The following is a 21,241-nucleotide window of genomic DNA, read 5'->3' as shown; positions in this document are numbered from 1 at the left end:
GATGTGATATACTAAGTCTTGTGCGAGTATAACAAATAGATGATCCCTATGATGGGGGAGTCACCACTTTTATCAAGCCACAAGTGACTTTTCAAAAAGCTATGTTTCTACTCAAGGAAATATGTATGGTGAGTATCTTGGGAGCAAAACCATCTATGCTCTTGCACTGAATTATATCTCAAATATTCTCAATCAATAGAACGGGTGGGCTACTACTTAAAGGTGTTTAGTCATTTTCGATGTCTTTGGACATAAGTTCATTCTGCAGTGACTCACTGAAGAGCCTTGTAACTTGTGGTGGGGCCCATTTGTCCTTTCGGCAAGTTACACTGTAGGAATAGCTATACCCAAGGCTACAACTTTCTCTTACCTGATTTCTATAGCGGCTCGAATGATTTACCGCGCGAGTTCGTTCCCAAGAGTGATGTGTCTCTTGGCAGGCCTCTCTTAAAAAGATAAAAATTTGAGTGTTACTAACACTTTTCTCTTGCACCTAAGACCACGAAAGCCAAGGGAGAGGATAGTGTGTGTTAGAAGTAGGACCACTCGACCAACTCTTTGCACAAGTGTGCCAAGCACGAAAAACACTCGTTCTTTTTAACTTGCCATTGCAATGTGTTCTAACTATTTGGAGATGTTGCTCCAACAATCATGGTGTTCTTTTAAACCTCAAATGCAAAATTTTAAGTAAACTAGAACTTTGAAAATCCCGGTCAACTTAATTTGAAGCACGTATGAAGGAAAAATTGCTTTGCAAAATTTTTGAAACAAGTGGATTGTAAGTTTTAATTACACCAAAAATTGAAGTGTGGATTGTAAATTTTTGCTTAAGTTTGATGCTAGAAATGGATTTGTTTTGTTGATTTTAAGCACCAAATGAAAAGTTAAGCCTAAACTTGCAATAAACAAAAGTTGTTTTGTTCAATTTTAGAGCACCAAACACAAATTTTGATCCTAAGCTTGCAAGAAAGCAAATTTTGTGTTGTTCAATTTTAAAACACCAAAAGGAAGTTTTTGATTTTAAAGAGGTTGGTTTTTAGACCTGCACAAGAGACAAATAGTTAGTAAAAATCGAACCTATGGTGGGCTTCCACAAGCCTAAGAATTTTTATTTTTTCGGTTACAGGGTCGTTTTTACAACGTTCTGTTACAATAGCGCTACTTTGTGTTTAAACAGAAGTGCTATTTAACACAAACACGCTAAAAGAAGAAAATGACAGAAAAGGCAAAAGCGCTCAAACATGCTCAATAACGCCAAAACAAGGTCACAAGCGCTCAAACAATGTCAATAGCACTAAACTTGGTACAATAGCACTATTGTAAGAACAATAGCGCTAGAACAACAAGTTGCAATAGCGCTACAACGTGATCAATAGCACTAAAGTGCAACCTGTGTGTCAAGTTCAACATTCAAACATGTTAGTTGTCAAAAAAAATTGTTTTATAGGTGTTTAGATTCACGTCGGGTTCACCAAATGATGCTTTGCAAAAAGGGAAGGTTGGTCAATGATAACCAAACACAAACAAGAAGAAAAGGCAAACTGTTAGTGTCAGAAATCACAAACAAAATACTTTCCTACACAAACACAAACAAGAAGAAAAGGCAAACTGTTAGTGTCAGAAATCACAAACAAAATACTTTCCTACACAAGCATATCAAAAGAGATATCAAAAGCATGATAAAATATCTAACTAAGAAGGTAGATATGATGAGGCATCTCCAAATGCCTCCTAACATGCTCTTGGTTTCTTCTCCCTTGTTCCTCTCCTCTCCAAGTTCCAAAATAGTGTAGCTCTCAGCAGCGTTTTGCACTATGGATGCTTATGGAGGTTTGAGATTGAAGTATTTGCTCTAAATATGAATAAAAAGCTAATACTATGCTATTGATACTAAAATGATTTATTTTAACCAAAATGACAATATTATGAGTTGATTATGCTAAAATGCTCTCTCAAAATACCTATAGCTTAAATGCATACGAGTTTTTCAGGATCTGGATTATGAAGAAATGAGCTCTATTTATAGGAAAAATGGAGCAATGGATGGTTGAGATTGAGCAATCTCAACAAGGGTTAGGATTGAATGGTTTGAGATCCATGTGAGGGCTTTCAACCCAATCCCAGGATGACAAGTGTCAATGTGAGATAGGTTGAGAGGAGAGGGAATAAGCATTAAATGCTTGACATGACCTGAAGGTTAACTTGGGAGTTAAGGTCAATGTTAGTTGAATGAATAAATTCTTTATTCAAAGAATAAAGCTTTTATCCAATGGATAAACTCTTGTGCAAAGGCAAAAGGGATAACCATGGTCAAAGCAATAAATGCTTGAGGAGACACATGAGTGCAAGTTGAAATAACCATAAATGGTCATGTAAGAGCCATTAGTGGTTTTGGAAGACTTTGGAGGTTGAATTGTTGAACACACAAAGCATTAAATGCTTTTCAAAGACTTTGAAGTCTTTGAGAAGTGACTCCAAGTTGCTTAGGAATGTGACAATAATTAGGGGATGGATTAGGCTAATTAGGAAGGGGTTAGAAGAATATAGAAGGAGTTTAGGAATGCAAGTGGATTTGGTGGGTGAGGGAAAATAGGATTTTATTAAAAATAAAATTCATTTATTTCAATAAATGTGTGCAAGTTGCATTTGTAGGAAAATGCAAGTGGGGGGATAAATGATTTAAATAAATGTTTTATTTAATTTATTTAAAAGAGGAAAAGGGGGATTTAATTAAATAAATAGATTTTATTCATTTAATTGATTTGAATTTGGTTTAATGAATTAATTAAAATAAATTGAATAATTTATTTAATTAATAGGAGAATATTTGAAGATGAATTAATTAAATATTAATTTAGTTAACTGATGGCTAGTGGATTTTTAATCAAATAAATAGGAAATATTCATTTAATTAAAATGGACAGATTTGTGTGACTACGCAATCAAATCATTTGAGAGCTGAGAGGGCCTTGGAGTTTGAATATAGCATGAGGCTGCAGTAACAGGCGATTTTGTTGGAGACGCCAATCCCCTATTCTCCATCTGAAGGTTCATTTCATCATTTTTTAGAACAACATCTAGAACAAGCGGTTATGTCGGAGTCGCCAATCCCTTGTTCTCCCTGTGAAGATTCATTTCATTATTTTTTAAAACAACAACTGTTTGAAGGGGAGAGATTGCACCTCTAGCTGCAGCCATAGAGTAGTTGCTAATTTGTTGATTTCGAAGAATGCATTTACCAGGAGTCTCCTTTCCCAGTCTCTGAACTTTCTGCTTCCATCTACCCACCTCTGAGATTATCTCTAATTCGCTGTAAAAGCCTTGTTTTAAATCTATTTCCACATAGATGTTAGCCACATCCCCCTCAAGTCCATTCAGGAAGTCTTCCTCAATACCCACTAGAGATCCTAAAGCATCTCCTATCTTCAAAAGGGCCTCCGAACACCAAAACTCAGATGGAAGACCAACTAGAGAAAGCCATACTAGAGATTTCTAAAATCTGTGATTAGCCGGGTCGAAGCTTGGTTTCCGGTCTAAGAAATGGAAGGTCGAACCTTGAAAAAAGAGAGGGCTACCATTAATGATAACATCTTTCAGTGTAGAGTCCGCACAATCTAAAAACAAAAAACTTATTTTGCAATGGTCTGATTGAGGTCATTCCTGGGAAAAAGGAAGTCCACTAGGACATGATTTCTTTGCTATCCCCTCGGCAACCGCACCATTGAGCAAAAAGGGCATTCTCCTTAAGGCGGGCAATTGTTGGTTTTAGAGAATCCGAAGGAAGGACAAAAAGCTTACTGCCCATGCCTTTCCTATTACATTTTTGGTGCTTATGATCGAAAGGAGGGACTTGCCAAGGAGGAAAGGAATTTTTGAAACCCAAAACCCCACAATCTTTGCGACTAGGTAGCTCTTTGGGAGCCCTGAAGTGGGAATGAAGACATTGAGAATGAGTCAGTATTTGGAAGGGAAGGGCCTCATTGGATGGAGCAAAGTTGGACTTCCTAGTTTGAAGAGGAATGCTATTTGGACATGTTGCCACTTTGCTTGCCCAAGAGTCTATGCTAGGCTTCTTTGAAGAAACATCAATCTAGGAAGGGAGGGACCTTGGGTGTCGAGAAAAACCAACATTTCGAGGCTTTCCATGGTTATGTCATTTCAACCTACTGTAGTTTTATTCTTTAGTATTCTTGTTTTCCCAAAGATTTTGTTCTTTTGCTCGCCAAGGGCAAGCAGAGCTACGACTAAAGGAGGTGCCCAGCCGTGTCGAACGCAAAGGAAAGCCTACCCAGTTCCATGTCTAATCACTCCTCTTAAAACTGTTGTTGCTCTGATTCCTCTGATTTCTATGGGACCTCTGGATTCTTTGAATTCTCCAGTTTCTCTGGATTCTCTGGATTCTCTGGATCCACTCCATCATTCCTTTATTATTATTGGCAAACTTGAAAACATGCTTTAGAACCACTTAACCATATCACTTATTTTATTACTTTTGATCTATATAATTGAAGCTCTCTCTCTCTCTCTCTCTCTCTCTCTCTCTCTCTCTCTCTCTCTCTCTCTATTTTTTTTAATGAAAGTTCATAGAGATCTATGATCTAATTATCAATATATTAGTCAATTATGTCACACTTTGAAAATACATATATGTATGTATGTATGTATGTATGTATGTTTGAGCGTGGTCTCTAATCAAAATTCACTTAAGATTGATTTAGTTGTGTAGAAGTTATGGATTAATTTTTAGGTTCAAATTTGTTGAAATGTAAAATTAATAAAATTACCATTTTGCTATTTTTTAACAATTTGATTGTTCTAGACAATTTTTAATTTGATTGTTTAGTTGGTACATCTTAGTTATCCTAAATAGTGGGCTATTTGTGATTTCATTTTCAAGGAAGACTCTTATGCATTTTTGGTTAAGTTGTTGAAAAATAATATAGAGGTTTTGGTGTTTTTATTGTTAAAAGATTATTGGTAGATTTTTTCTTGTATTTTTGGATTCTTCATGATCTAAAGCACATTTGTGCATATTTGTGTGCTATTTGTTCTATTTAAGAAAAATCATCATTCATTTGTAAATCGCTTGGGAGATAAAATGATTATTATGAGAGCATCCATACGAGAACATCATAATTGTATCAATTACTTGCAACATCATCCTAGGCATACTGCATGCTATCTTTAAAGTTGGTTTATCATTGTTAAATTGAGTTACCTAGAGACTTGGTCAAAGCAAAATCAATCTTTCCATAGAAAGTTTCAAAATTGCGTCTATGAAAATTATTTTCCCAAATATAGGTCATAGACACATAAGAAAATAAAAAACTCGTGTTTCAAGCATCTAAGGCTTGAAAAGGAAATAAAATCGCCTTTTTGATATCTAGGATTAAAGTGAGGAAACCAACACAACTAAATAATTAATATTAGAACAAGGATTTAAAATAGTAATTAAAATGTTTATATTTTTGAAACGATAAGAAAGGATAAGAAATTAGTTTTGTGTATGATTAGAGATTTTTAATTGTATATTATGTAATGATTTAAAATATATTTAGTTCTAGAATGCTTAAATGAAAAATGATTAATTGACTTTTTATTTTGTTCTAGATTGAATTCACACTTAATCAATATGAAAGAACCAGATTAAATAACAAAAAGTGACTCTTAGGAAGCCCTACCCATATAACTAGAGGGTTGACCGAGAACAAATAAAAGGAGAGATTTCTTTGCCTCTTAGAATCTAAATATGTAAAATAATCTATGTGATAAACATATTTGAGGAGTTCTTTAAGTATCTTCTCCTTTGGTCAGATCTTTAGTATCTATTTTTATGGTTTTGGCATAATGATCAAAGACAACATGCAACCATGCAAGATTTCTAATTTGTTGCTAAGTGTAAGTGCTTATGAATTTCTATAACGTAATTAGGTTCTCTCTATTCATACAACACCCACATGTAAGTTTAAATGTTTTATGCTCGAGTCAATGGGTAATGATTAACTAGAAAAGGGTTGTCTTGGACCCATAATTAAATTTGAACTAAAAAGTTTTGGGATCATTTCCATGTATGGATATTTGACCCAATTGGATGAATCAAGAAATCAAGGATCTTGACTAGGCCTTGGGAATGTGTGCAAATGGAATTGAATTAGGTTTTAAGTAACTTACCAACTCTTATGAAAACACACACGTACACTACTTAAATTCCCAAAAAAACCCAATTAAAGTGGGTCCAAAACAAATGGGAATAGTGCAAAATTTTCTCAATATAAGAATGTAAGGGTGAAAGTGCATCCTTAGCATTGTTTTTCTTCATTTTAAAATTACTTTGATCGTTTTCCTTGAATGCAATGAACTAAGGTTCAATTAACATATTTATGTCCAAGAGTTAGCATACATCTTGTACAATAACATATATTGGATGCAAGTTTCTATATAAATCGAAAATTGGATAATGGTTCGTATATTGAGTTCTATTTAAACAAGAAAAGATTATTTAAACAAAAATGCATTCTATTTTTCTCTTCATCTTTTTGTTGCTAGTTATGTTGTTTGTTGGAAAATCCTTGCGTTTTATTGATTTCTTTCTAGAGCATGTTAGAAATAACTGAGTGTAAGGTTTATAGTTTCTGTGCAAACTATTGCATAGATATACACCTCTATCAATCAAATATGGTGGGTGAGATTTGACAGTATGACACGAGCATTGACAGTAGGTAACTTTTTAAAGATTGCCTAATTCTAAGTTTATTTTAGAATTTTTTGTTTTTGAGACGTCATTAGTTAATCTTTTGAAGTTCAAATTTATTAGTAATACTACAATATTTTGAAAATACAATTGAAAAATGAATTTATCATTTGAGTAAATGCATTTTTCTTCTTTAAAATCCAATCTTGAGAATTTCTTTACTTTCATACCACAAATATTTTTCAGTTTGGATGTCAAAGCAACCAAGAAAACACCATTCGATGGTCATGGGTATGCAAAAATAAATTGCTTTTCACTCTATATATCAAATGTGCAATAAGCATCTCTTTTTATTGATAACAATTCACATGCCTTAAAATAAATTGCTTTTCACTCTATATATCAAATGTGCAATAAGCATCTCTTTTTCTTGATAACAATTCACATGCCTTATTCGCTTCCACATTTTGCATGCAAGTTTACTTACAATGTTTCCGATACTCCATCTTTTATGTCTAAATGTTATTCCAAAATACCATAGTGTGCAATTGTTGGTTTTAATTTTTTTTATTTAAATTTAATTGGACACTACATATGGTGTTAAAACAAGAGCCATCAAGAATTCATAGATCAACTTAATGATGAAAGTCCTGAAATATATTTGAACAATAGACTAGCTAAAAATGAAAATGGAATGAGCTTTGCATGTCACTTTCAGGGCTTTGTAGGCATTACCTTATCCTTTCAATTAATTTATGTCCTTCTATATTTGTGGAATTAACCATAAAACATGCATTACATTTTTTCCTACACTCTCAACTATAATATTTCATCTTGTTGCAGAAACAATTCTATAATATTACAAATTATTATTACACACTCTCTTCTACAATTTTATAATATTACAAATTATTATTATTTTCTCTACTCTTAACACCAATATTACAATGCCATTGATCAATATTACAAATTATTATTACGCATTTATAATATTGTATCAAAATTCTTAAAATAAAACTTGTTCAATACACCTCCTTTCAATACAAGTACTAGTACCTATAGATTAAAAAGTAAGTATAAGATTGATGATAAAATAGAAGAAATCCTAACTAAATAGTCCTAGTATCCTGCCTTAGAATCCACTAATCATAGAGATTGGGCTGCAACAAACGGGGCTTAGGAATAGCAACCAGAGGAACTGCTTTGCGTAGCACAATTCCATACTTCTCAGCCATGTTCAGTTTCTCCCCAACAGGAAGAGACCAATCAAAAGAATGCAGAAGAGAAGCCAATGCATAATGCACCATCCTGTTTGCCATAGAAAGCCCTGCACAGATCCTTCTCCCTGACCCAAATGGAAAGTAGTCAAAATCCCTTCCATTGTAATCCCACTTTGAATCTGCAAACCTCTCTGGATCAAACACTAATGGATCCTTCCACGCTTTTGGATTCCTCTGAATACTCCACACATTGATCAGCACTTGGGTGTCCTTTGGAATGATGTACCCTCCAATCTCACAGTCCTTTTCTGGACGGTGTGGTGCAAGCAGAGGCAGTGCAGGGTGTAACCTTAATATTTCCTTCACTATTATGTCTAGGTATGGCAGTTGGGATAGGTGTCTTTCTTCTACTATATTGTCAAGCCCCACAACTTGTTCCAGTTCTTTTTGGGCTCTTTGCATTATCTCTGGCTGTTGTAACAGCTCTGCCATTGCCCATTCCACTGTGTTGGATGTTGTATCTGTTGATCCAGTCACCATGTCCTTATGAAAACACCAAACAAACCAGAGATTAGATGAGAAAAGAATACACCGGAAAAACTCCATTACAATTGATACAGCTTCTGGGTGGTAAGTATTAACTATTTTGTAAGGCATTTGAAGAGATTTTCAGGAAGCTAGTACTCTGAGAACATGTAGAATTTCTAAATATTTTTTTATTATATAGTAAAAATAACTCTTTTTATAAAAAATAAATAAGAATAATGTAAAGAAATAAAAATAAAATAAAATAGGTGTCTCATATTGAGATATATTGTTTTACACAATTTTTTTAAAGATAGGTATATTAGTTCATAATATATAATTATGAGGAGAATCTTAATTATAATGATAATAAAAGCTAAAATGTAATAGGTATGGGGCTTCGGCCCTAGCTCACCCGGTCGTGGATCACAACTTAAGGCGTGGGTATGCTCCCCATGGTCTTGTGTGTGTTGCTACCTTGTGAGTGGGTCGTACACACTGGGGGATTAGTCTTGCTTCGGCAAGGACACCTCCAGATTCCACTATAGTGAATATAAAAAAATGTAATACGTATATGTTAATAAAAATTATTAAAGAATAGTTTCAAATATTACAATTATAAAATAATTTTGAAGTTAATAAAAATAATTTTTTACTTAAAAATATAATAAAAATAAAATAATTTTAAAAAATCTTATGTCTATAAATGTCAATGAGATCTCATGGATTGTGGAAGCCTTCTGTCTATTAAATCTTATATATTAAATAAAATAAATATAATTGATATCAATTAAATTAAATTATTTAAAATAAAGTCAAGAGTTTATTTATGATATCTATTTCAATCAATTTATCATATATAAATGAAGTAGACATCTCCAAGGAAAATCTCTTAGCGTGTTTAGATAGATCTTTTTAAAGATCAATATACTAGTGGTGGCAAGGATTAAAGTCTAAGAGCATGAACATGTTAAAAAAACTATTAAAAACTCTACATATAAAAATAATAAAAGATATGACGTAAACAGCATATTAAAGTAATACAAACTAAAACATTTTCAAAAACTATACATCCTTAAAATAAATAGTCTACATATAATATTAATAAAAAATGTTCAAAGTCATGTTGTAGACATCTAGATGATGTTGAGTTCATAAGCCCTATAATACAAAGTAATAATAATAAAAATAAAATATATGACAAACAACTTATAAAAATAAATAAAAACTAAAACACTTTGAAGAACTATAAATCTTTAAAAAGAAACATCCATATGTGAAAGCCTTCAGAATAAAGAAGCATATAGTCAGTATGGCCAAAGAATTGTGTGTGCCAACTATTATCTTAAACCACTGTTTTTTCTGCGTAACGCACAGGCACTTTTAGCTGGCAGATTTTAATCTGGAACTCTATTAAAATAATCTGGAGGTGATATTGTATAATAATAATATATGTCAAGTCCAAAGGTCACCGAGAAGATAAGAAAATGGTTGTAATCAAACAAGCACTAGCAAGAAACTGGTATAAGAAAATGATTGGAAACTGTTAAGAGTTTAGAGATGATGGTAAATTTTATTAATTAGTATTGAATATTAATTTAAAATTTAAAATTTTAAAATTAAAATTAGTTGTAATCAAATAAGCACTATCAGATTTTCTCCATCACTGTTTCGGATCATACTGTATGAACCACCATCAGTATGATCCACCATCACAATGAAATGCATAGAAAATAGAATTGATCAGAGATCATGCAATATGATACCAAATCTTGACGAAAATAAATTTTACAAAACTTAATTCAAAAAGCTAAAAAAAAAATCTTCATACAGAATTTAAAAGACTTACCATCAACAATACTTTAACATCCTTCATGGTGAGCTGCACACTATCAGGATCATGTTCATCCACACCTCTTTCCACCAGATCAAGCAAAGACTGCAAAAAATCCTGCCCCTTGCTCTTACCACTCATCCTGTCCTGAATAATACTATCAAACAGCCTATCAAATCTCACAAAAACCTTCTGCATCCTCCTGTAAAGCCCCTGAACATCCATTCTCTCCAGAAAGGGGAAAAGATCAGAAGCATTGGGCACACCCAGAACATAAACAAGTTCCCCAACCAGATCCTTAAATTCCATCCCCCTTTCACCAGTCTCAGTACTGGTGCTCCACATCATATTTGTAATTAGATTCAGTGAAGTCATAAAGGCCTTTGCCCCCACATCAACACTCACCCCTTTAACAGAGTCCTTATAAATGTTCCCAATTGTTCTGCGCACCTCCTCTCTTCTCAGAGGCTGCAGGGCCTCTGTACTTTTGGGGCTGAAAAGCTCCTTAACACAGATTTTTCTGAGCAATCGCCATCTGGGTCCACTGGGGCTCCACAGAATATCTGATGCATCATATGCAATGCATCTGGCAACAACAGGAATGCTTCTGTTTGCAAAGGTCTGGTCATTATCTTTCAGAATCTCCTTTGCCATTGAAGAGGAGGACACCACAATTGATGTCTTCATGCCAAACTTGAAGGACATGAGAGGCCCATATTTCTCAGAGATCTTTGAGAGGCATTCATGAACATTGGGCTCCAGCAGATGAAGATGGCCCAACAGGGGCAATGCAAAAGGCCCTGGAGGAAGCCTCTTAGATCTCCATTTTTTGATACCCACAGTCAGAAATATAAGAATACCCAAGGCACCACTTGCCCAGTAGTACCATATGCTACTCATATCCATGATTTTTGCTCAATCTGAAACTCAGCTTGTTCTCTGTACTGAACTCTGTGAAATTTATTTGGGGAAGAACACAAGTTCAACTCATACAGGACAACAGTCGGATTAACGCATCTGCTGCTGAAAATGCAACGGTATAAACTTGAAAAGGGTTGGGTTGGGACGGCTTTTTTAAAATAAAATTGTTCTTTGTTTTGTTGGGCTGATCCAAATGTGATTGGGTTACACCGACGAGGCCGGTGCAGGTATTTTGGTGCGAGGAAAAACTATGTATTAATCAGGTGTGGAGAAAACCATTTTCAATTAGGGTTCATGGAGGATGTAGCAGTATGAAGCTTTCTTATCACCCTCTTAACTTTTATTATGACTTTTATTTTTGGATTTTACAATTGTCAATTAGTTTTTATTTTATTGTGAGTAAATGTAATGAGAAAGAAGAGTTTTGAAAGGGTCTAATTTTTATACAAAAGTCAATGAAGATATATTGTTGATATCTGAATAGTAATATGGGATAATAGCATAGAATGAATTGTGCATAGTAAACAAAACAACAACAAATCAATAATCCAGATGAAGTAGATAGGGTAGAGAATCTAATAACAATGACAATATCAATAATAAAAGGTGGGCATGACGTCAAATTGAACTGGAGAACTTTGATCCTATTTGCCATCTTATCCTTCAACTCCATCATGAATATTTTTTTCCTAGACTTCTCATTACACTTCCTGACTTGAACCATCTTCTTGTTTTTCCTTATTGAAGGTCTTCAAGGAGGTTGAACACGGAGATTTAACTTTAGGGTTGAGAGCATAAGAATCAAGGAGATCCTCAACTAGTCCTTCCCCAATAGTTTCTTTCTTACAAATCTCTTCTGAACAACACTCATTAGGATGAAATCCACACATCGAAGTAAGAATGAATCCATTCAAGTTAGTCTCATCCATCTCCTAAATACATCTTATACAAAACTCATCTCTAACATGAATAACAAAAGAAACCTTCCAAACCTTTTACTTCTTGTAACTTTGGTATCCTCTAGAGACCTTAAATCAAATAGTAGTATGGTCAAGCATGTGACAATAAAGAAAAAACATAAAAAAAATCTACAGAAACTACTATCCAATTAATTAATACATTTGTACAGCCTATCAATGTTAGCAATAATACATAACGAAGCGAAAATAGAAATTGTCTTAGATTTGATTATCTAATCAACAACAAAGAGTTGGTCAAAAGAAATATACTTTTTCTTTCTATTCTTTTTTATATGAAACTTTTCTGTTCATTTCTTAATTAGCAGATAATCACACTTACAAACTCCCATCTGCTAACGGTCTTCATTTTGATCTGTGATCTTTCGTTTCATCTCGACATAAATTAATACCATTTTTTTCACAGGTAGACTCTGTTATTCCCATACTCACTAATTAGTCGTCGAATTGATTAAGAGATTTTGTTGTCTGGCAAATCTTATTTAATATGCATTTAATACTTGAATGTTGAAATGGTATGAGTTATTTATTTCAACTGCATGATTAACGTGCACCCATGCTGTCAATATTTTATTGCCTGTGCAGAACTTTAGTATATTAAAATTGCACAAACGAATCTTGCAAATGGCATTTTTATTAAATAATTGGAAACCCGCACGCTTGAATTTCGATAATCAAAACTTTTATGACGATAACCTTGAACTCATTCAATGCTTTGTCATTTTATCTCCATGTAACATTCTCAGCAAATATAAATGTCTTTGAAGGAATAGTTTGTTCACTAGTGAATTATCTTAGTGCAAGTTACAAATACTTTGCTTGGTATCTCCCACTATATTATGATCTAAACTAAGAATATCATGTCAACAGAGTCTACATCCTTCAAAAACCCTAAAGACTATCTGTAGAAAATTAAATCAAACTCTCATTATATGTGATATTAAGCTTCTAATAGAAACATTGTTCACATCTAACATGGACATGGTATGGATATGGTATTTAATCGAAGACATTAATTTGAGATTAATGGATTTCTTTTAAATAAATCAAACATTATCAATTATAAGTTAAAAAAGAATTTCAATATAATTTTATGTGCAAATATTATTCCAATTCTAATCATTTTTATAAATTTTATTTGTAAAAGTTACATATATTGCATCAACAATCTTTCTAATAGAAATCATATTCTTTGTTAGTTCAATGTGTAAGAGTCTAGATATCGACTTCACTCTTCCATCTCAAAACATCGACTTAACCTTACCCTAATCCTTAATCTTATGAGAAAAGCTGTCCCATAAAAGGAAATCAGCTCCAACAAAACTCATACTTAGAGAACCACTCATTGTGAGGATTCGTTAGACAATTAATCAATCACGTATCACTACATGAATTAATCTTAATGATGTGAAGAATGTACATCTTTACGTTCTTCATTAGAAAAATCAAATCCCATTGAAGATGTATCATTCGAAAAACTATTTTTATTTATTTAAGAATTATTTTATTTAATTCACTAGTTTTAGTTTTAGATCTTTAGTAAATGTTAAAATAAGTAACTTATCTATACATAAACACTCACCAACCCAAACACAAAACAACCACTAAAATTTGATAGTAGTTCTAAAACCTAGTAATATCCTAGACTAACGCAAATAGTACTCTTCCTTGTTGGTCCTAAGATAAGTATACTATTGACAATAAAAACTAAATCACACACAATCCCATCTAGCTAAGAACTCCCATGAAATCCACCATGCCCTTCCCAATCATCTAGCTTACATTGATACCAACATTACCAAAGTTGTTGATTTTTACATTAACGTCTTTACCAAGAATTCCTTTGTTAACACCAACATTGTCATTTTTTATTTTATTTATGAATATTTGTATAATTGATTAATGTGACGTGAATTATAAAATTCATTTAACAAGTTATTAAATTAATTATACAACATACAATTGAATTTCATAACAATATTGATATCATTTAAAAATCGTAATGAACCTCATGATTAACATTAGAGAGGGCCTAGTTGAGGAGCTCCTTGATTCTCATGCCCTGACCCATACACTTGAATGATGATGTTCACCTTTCCTGAAGACCTCTAACAAGAAAAATACAATGGTTCAAACCAAGAATTGTAATGACAAATCTTATTCAACTTAATGAAATCAAAAGATGAGATGGCAAAGGATCCTTAAAACAATTTTGCTTCATGTCACCATGACTTGTAAGTTTTGCTGTTTTCCAAAAAAAAATTGGCTGGTCTACCCTGTCTACTTCAGCTTTACCCATTATGATGGAGGATTGTTGATTTTTTTTTGTTTATTTTAGTAGGCACAATTTTGTTTAATGTTGTCGTCCCATATTATTATTCAGATGCCTATGCTTATGTATAAGGTTGGGCCTTGTCGTTGTCACTTACCACATTTGGATAAGCCGAACATTTTATTCAAACAAAGCCGTCCCAACCACTTCCTAGTTTATACTCTTGGATTTTCAGCAGCAGCTGCGTAATCCGGCTCTTGTCGTGTATGAGCTGAACTTGGATTCTCCCACAAATAAATTTAATAGAGCTTAGTACAGAGGACAAGGTGAGTTTTAGATTACGCAGAAATCATGGATATGAGCAGTAGAAACAGTGTATGGTACTACTGGGTGAGTGGTGCCTTGAGTTTTGTTATATTTCTGATTGTGGGTATTGAAAAATGGAGATCTGAGAGGCTTCCTCCGGGACCTCTTGCATTGCCTCTGTTAGGCCATTTTCATCTGCTGGAGCCCAATGTACATGAATGCCTCTCAAAGATCTCTTTGGGCCTCTCATGCCAAGTTTGACATGAAGATATCAATTGTGAATGTGTGATTTAAGTCGTCCTGATTGGGGGTGTCCTCCTCTGCAATGGCGGAGGAGATTCTGAAAGATGATGACCAGACCTTTGCAAACAGAAGCATTCCTGTAGTTGCCAGATGCATTGCATATGATGCATCATATATTCTGTGGAGCCTCAACGGACCCAGATGGCGTTTGCTCAGAAAAATCTGTGTCAAGGAGCTTTTCAGCACCAAGAGCATGGAGGCCCTGCAACCTCTCAGAAGAGAGGAGGTGCGCAGAACAATTGGGAACATTTATAAGGACTTTGTTAAAGGTCTCAGCATTGATGTGGGGGCTAAGGCCTTTACTACTTCACTGAATCTGATTACAAATATGATGTGGAGCATCAGTAGTAAGTACTGAGACTGATGAAAGGGGGATGGAATTTTAGGATCTGGTTGGGGAACTTGTTTATGTTCTGGGTGTGCCCAATGCTTCTGATCTCTTTTCCTTTCTGGTGAGACTGGATGTCCAGGGGCTTTACAGGAGGATGCAGTAGGTGTTTGGTAGATTTGATAAGCTGTTTGATAGTATTATTCAGGACAAGGTGAGTGGTAAGAGCCAGGGGCAAAATTTTCTGCAATCTTTGCTTGATCTGGTAGAAAGAGGCGTGGATGAACATGATCCTGACAGTGTTCAGCTCACCATGAAGGATGTAAAACTTTTGTTGTTGGTAAGTCCTACTCTCTTTTTTTTCTTTAATTGGAAGAATACAAAAAATTAACCCTAACAGTTCATAGAGATTGGGCTGCAACAAACGGGGCTTAGGCAGGGCAACCAGAGGAACTGCTTTGCGTAGTACAAATCCATACTTCTAGGCCATGTTCAGCTTCTCCCCCATTGGAAGAGATCAATCAAAAGAATGCAGAAGAGAAGCCAATGCATAATTCACCATTATGTTTGCCATGGAAATACCTGCGCAGATCCTTCTCCCAGACCCAAATGGAAAATAGTCAAAATCCCTTCCATTGAAATCCCACTTTGAATCTGCAAACCTCTCAGGATCAAACACTGATGGGTCCTTCCACACTTGTGGATTCCTCTGAATACTCCACACATTGATCAGCACTTGGGTGTCCTTTGGAATGATGTACACTCCAATCTCACTTGCAGTGCAGGGCGTAACCTTAGTACTTCCTTCACTATTATGTCCAGGTATGGCAGTTGGGATAGGTGGCATTCTTCTACTATATTGTCAAGCCACACAACTTGTTCCAGTTCTTTTTGGGCTCTTTTCAGGTCAGCCTTAAACTCCACACACTAAGCAACATATTTTTTTGATGGGTCACATTAAGCAACATATTAAGTCTAGAGAATGTCAGCCAATTCTGAATGTTTAACACTTTTAAGCCTACAATTCAAAACTTAATATGTGTGATTTAAGCCATCCCCTCTTTTTTTCATTATCTCTGACTTTTGTAACAACTCTGCCATTACCTATTCATTGTATCTGTTGATCTAGTCACCATTTCCTTATCAAAACAACAAAGAAATCAGAGATTAGATAAGAAAAAATTACACTCGAAAAACTCCATTACAATTAATACAGCTTCTAGGTGCTAAGTATAACTGTTTTGTAAGGCATTTGAAGAGATTTTTTAGGAAGCTAATACTCGAAAAACTTGTGAAATTCAGTTTCTGAAACTTTGTCATGTTGTCCATAATATTTAAGGAAAAGAACAAAAATTAAATTAATTATAGAAAATTGTAAAGAAATAATTTTAATCAAAGCTATTAGATTTTTACAATCCATTCAAATATTGTATGCAATTTCGGATTTGATTGTTTGGAATTTTTTAACCATCACCCTTTCAAACCACACTCTTTGATCATTAGAATGCAAGAGAGTTGACCATAAAATGTAAGAGAGTTCAAGGAGTAATAAGATCTTATAATTCCTTGAACTCTCTTGCATCTTGATGATGGATCAGGGAGTGTGATTTGAAACATTGCATGTGAGGGAGTGTGATTCAAAACGTTGATGGTTAAAAAATTATCACACAATCAAATCCATAAACTGTGTACACTATAAGAAATGATTTTACTAGAGATAAGATTTCCACAGTTCATTCTCATTACTGCTATGTTTCTAGATTATATTGTGTGTGATTTTGTTTGCATCAACGTTTCCAACTACACTTCATAATCTATTATGAGAATGAGAGTGAGATTTTTTCGATCATCAAGATGAGAGTGAGAATGTCCATCATCAACTTGTTGCTCAGGATAAAGCTCATTATTGTTCTTTGTATTTTCTGCTGTCCCTTTGGTTGTACTGTTCTCTTTGGATTTCAATAAATTTTTACCCCTCTTTTAGTGAAAAAAAAGAAAAAAGAATGTCCATCATCAAGATGGGTGTGAGAATGTGATCTAAAACCCAGGTTTGAGAAATAGAAATTTATAGTAAATACTTTTGGACTAAATAGAAAATAACTTTTTAATTAAAATTAATATAAAGTAAAATAATTGTTAATAAATAAAGTGAAACAAAATAAAATTTTAATGTAAAAATATTTAATAAAATAAATATAATTGTTTAATTAATTATTTAACATAAAATCAAGAGATAATTTTTTAAGGTTTTCATTTATAATATTTTTGTCATATATAGGTGAAATAGGCATTCCAAAAAGAATATCTCATAATATATTATAGATAAATCTTTTTAAAGATCAAAATATTAGTTATATGGGGGCAAGGATTAGAGTCTTAAGAGATTGAGGATGTTTATAAAAACTATTACTAGCACTTGAACCAAAAGGGGGTGCAAGGGTTATGTTGATAGTAACATATAGATGAACTATTTGAGATGAAGAGGTTGTTGTCACATTTATAATTAGAGAAGTAAATAGAGCTAGTTGAATGATTTCTAACTTTCTTTTTTCTCCAAATAAATTTTATTTTAAGAATACAAATCCTAAAAAATATGAGAGAGAAAGAACAAGATTATCCCATTTGTATATAATACATTAGTTTTGTTTTATATTAATATGATCTATGTAACTCTCTTTTTTCTCCAATTAAATTTTATTTTAAGAATAAAAATCATAAAAAATATGATTAATATTTTTGCAAATGAAAGAGAAATGACAAGATTATCCTATTTCTATATAATAGATCAATTTTATTCAATATTATATTAATATAATCAAAAGGATAGATTTTAGATATACTTGTTTGTTTCTATCTCACATCCTTTTTTTTTTTGAAGTTAATGAGTCATTATAGGTTTAGAAGCAAAATTTGGCAATTATAGGTTTAGAAGCAAAAACTGGTAATTATAAGTTTAGAAGCAAAAATTGGTATTCTATAAAATGATATTTAAGTATGTGAGATTTTGCCAAGATCAAGAGCTTAATGAAAAGTACAAAATAGAAAGACAAAATATAGGACAAGAATAAACTGTATTCTCATCAATAGATAAATGATCAATTGTTTAATTATTACATACAATGAATATGAGCCTGCTTATATAGGCAAGGCTATATGGATATGTGAGCACACAAACATGACATGTGGCTCAATAAGAAACAAGGGTAGGTAGGGATAAGTAGGGGTAGGTAGGAGAAACAATATAATATTCCACATGGGGTGGATCACACACCGAATGTGGAATGTAACAACAAGATAAGACCACAAAAGGTGGAAATTCTCCTACACACACTATCCCAATGTGGCACAAACACCCAAGTGTCTCATTACCCAAACTACTATGAAATGCATTATCCTAAGTAAAATTAAGTAAGGTGTAATAATATCCAACATGGATAATTAATTACACCAACAAAGTAGTGCAACTCAAAAATTCTTGTCATTTGGTTTTGCACATCTGGCCATTCAATTTTGGCAGAATTCCTTGCTTAGTTGAGAGACTTCAAACCCTCTTTTATCTAGGGAAAACACAACACAAATACAATTCAAAGCTTGTAAACTTTGGTTTCACAAAGTTGGCCATTATGATTTGGGATTGTTCCTTTTTCTTGTTGTGAGACCTTCACAACACTCCTCTATCTAGCAAAAAGATTGACACCAATTGAACTTTATCATGTACTTCCCCTCTAAAATTCAATGTCGTGGAGAATGAAAATTTTTAAAGGGTACCAAACAAACAAAGTTTTGGTATTCATTAAGAATTGGAAAAAACAAATAGAAGTGTAGGATTGTTGAAAAATATTTTCAGCTCAAAAAATTAGAGAAATTTATTATATGGTAATTATTACTATTAGGAAAGGGGATCACCTGTTAGTGTAACGGTGAGATGGTTGCATTGTGTATGGTGCAACCAAGGTTCAAATCCCTGCCTGGACCAAAGTGGTATGTTCATATACCGTTTTGTTCCCACCTTGGTAGGCGAAATTGATGGCGACTGATCTTGGAGGACGTACAGGTGATCTTGGCGGACGCGTGGATTGACCAACCATGCTTGACCCTTGCTGGGTTGGTGTGCTTGCGGACCCCGTTCCTCGTATGTGTGTGCTGCTCGTGGATCCAGTTTCTCATTGGCGTGTGCTGCTCGTGGACTTCTGTCGAACCCACATGCAACCATGCTTGACCCCTGTTAGGCTGGTGTGCTTGCGGACCTCGTTCCTCGTAGGCATGTGCTGCTCGTGGATCCAATTTCTTGTTGGCGTGTGCTGCTCGTGGAATTTTGTCGGACCCACATGGGTCTTTCATGCCTTGCGATGTTGTATCAGACCCACACAGGTCTTTCACCTCTGTTGGTTCGTGGTCCCTGTTGGGCTACCCTGCTCGCGGTTCTACACTGTTGGTCTCAAAGATATAAGGTTGAGGAAGGCATCACATAGAGATAAGGGTGTATGAACATCGTAACAAATGAGGATGAGGCCCCTAAAAAATGTGATCTCACTAGTTCATAGCTCTAGTCAAAAGTGATTACCAATAAAAAATTTATTACCATTAGGAAAAATTATAATGCATTTACAATCTATAAAAGCTTAAGAAATGTTTTCAAAAGGAAAATGCTAATTGCCAAATCCAAATATTGTAACTAAAGACCTTCTGGTAAAACTTTTCACTTTCATATCCAATATTCCACAAAATACAATAATTAAAGACCACCCTCTCGTGAATCTTATATTGTTTTCTTAATGTTTGCTCAAGCTAGAATCTACATAATAGCTTTCCAAATAAATCGTTGTGTATTTTAATGTGACAAATGGGTACACTTAAAGAATACAAATTATTACTTAATTTTTTGAGTAAAATGACTTCTTTACAATTTAGTTTTAGAATACTCAACTATTTAATTAATTTAAATAATTAGTGTTAATACTAAATTAGTAATAAAATTTAATATTTACATAATAGCCTTCCAAATAAATTGTTATATACTTAAAAGTCACAAATACATTCACCTAAAGATTACATATTATTAATTAATTTGATTAGTGTTGGATTATTTACCTAAAGATTACATATTATTAATTAATTTGATTAGTGTTGGATTATTTGCTTTTTTAAAAAGTACTTTAAGTTTCACATAATTACCATTTCTTTTTAAATAATACATCTAAAACAATCAATTAAAAAATAGTAATTAAATTAATATTTACGTGATAGTAATGGAAAAAAATTACCAGCCTTTCAAGTTTTGGCAATACATAGGAAATTTTTGAATAATTAACTATTTAATTAGTTTTAAAAATTAGAGTTAAAATTGATATTTTTAAAGAACTATTTTACTTTTCAAATAGACATTATTTGTTTTTAGTAATAAATTTAAAAGAGATAGTAAATTAGTACTGAAATTTAATATTTACATAATAGCCTTCCAAATAAATCTTTTTATATTTTAAATAAATTATTCAGTTCTAAGAGATTTCCATAATCCATCATATTCAGAGTGTAGTTTCTGGATTCGATTGTGTGTAAGATTTTTGCATCAACGTTTCGGATCACACTCCATGATCCATCATCAGGATGAAGAGAGTCAAATAATGATGATGGATCACAGAGTGTGAACCGAAACGTTGATGCAAAATCTTACACACAATCGAATCCAGAAACTACACTCTGAAAGAAATTATTTTAAAAAATATAATAGATGCAAAAAATAATATAATCCTTAAATAATTATTAAATGCATGTTATCTCACTTTGGCTAAATTTCTGTCGATCATTCTTATCTCTCACTCTGGTTTTTCCCTCTGCATAACCATTACTAGTTCCGCGCTGCT

General features: G+C 33.3%; 1 protein-coding gene and 1 pseudogene across 1 annotated transcript; both read right to left on the bottom strand.

Moving 5' to 3' along the window:
* Positions 1-7,654: 7,654 nt before the first annotated feature.
* LOC131039727 (geraniol 8-hydroxylase) lies at positions 7,655-11,515 on the bottom strand. Its single transcript, XM_057972561.2, has 2 exons — positions 10,286-11,515; positions 7,655-8,454 (listed from the first exon to the last, which is right to left on the bottom strand). The coding sequence occupies exons 1-2, from the start codon at positions 11,174-11,176 to the stop codon at positions 7,834-7,836; spliced, it is 1,512 nt and encodes a 503-aa protein (XP_057828544.2). The 5' UTR covers positions 11,177-11,515; the 3' UTR covers positions 7,655-7,833.
* A 3,875-nt stretch (positions 11,516-15,390) lies between these two features.
* Positions 15,391-21,241, bottom strand: part of LOC131039708 (geraniol 8-hydroxylase-like) — a 29,968-nt pseudogene continuing 24,117 nt past the window's right edge.

This window comes from Cryptomeria japonica, chromosome 6, assembly GCF_030272615.1.
Source record: "Cryptomeria japonica chromosome 6, Sugi_1.0, whole genome shotgun sequence".
In the NCBI taxonomy this organism is placed as follows: domain Eukaryota; kingdom Viridiplantae; phylum Streptophyta; class Pinopsida; order Cupressales; family Cupressaceae; genus Cryptomeria; species Cryptomeria japonica.
The sequence above is the reverse complement of the archived record's forward strand: the minus strand, read 5'-3'. Positions and strand labels throughout refer to the sequence as shown.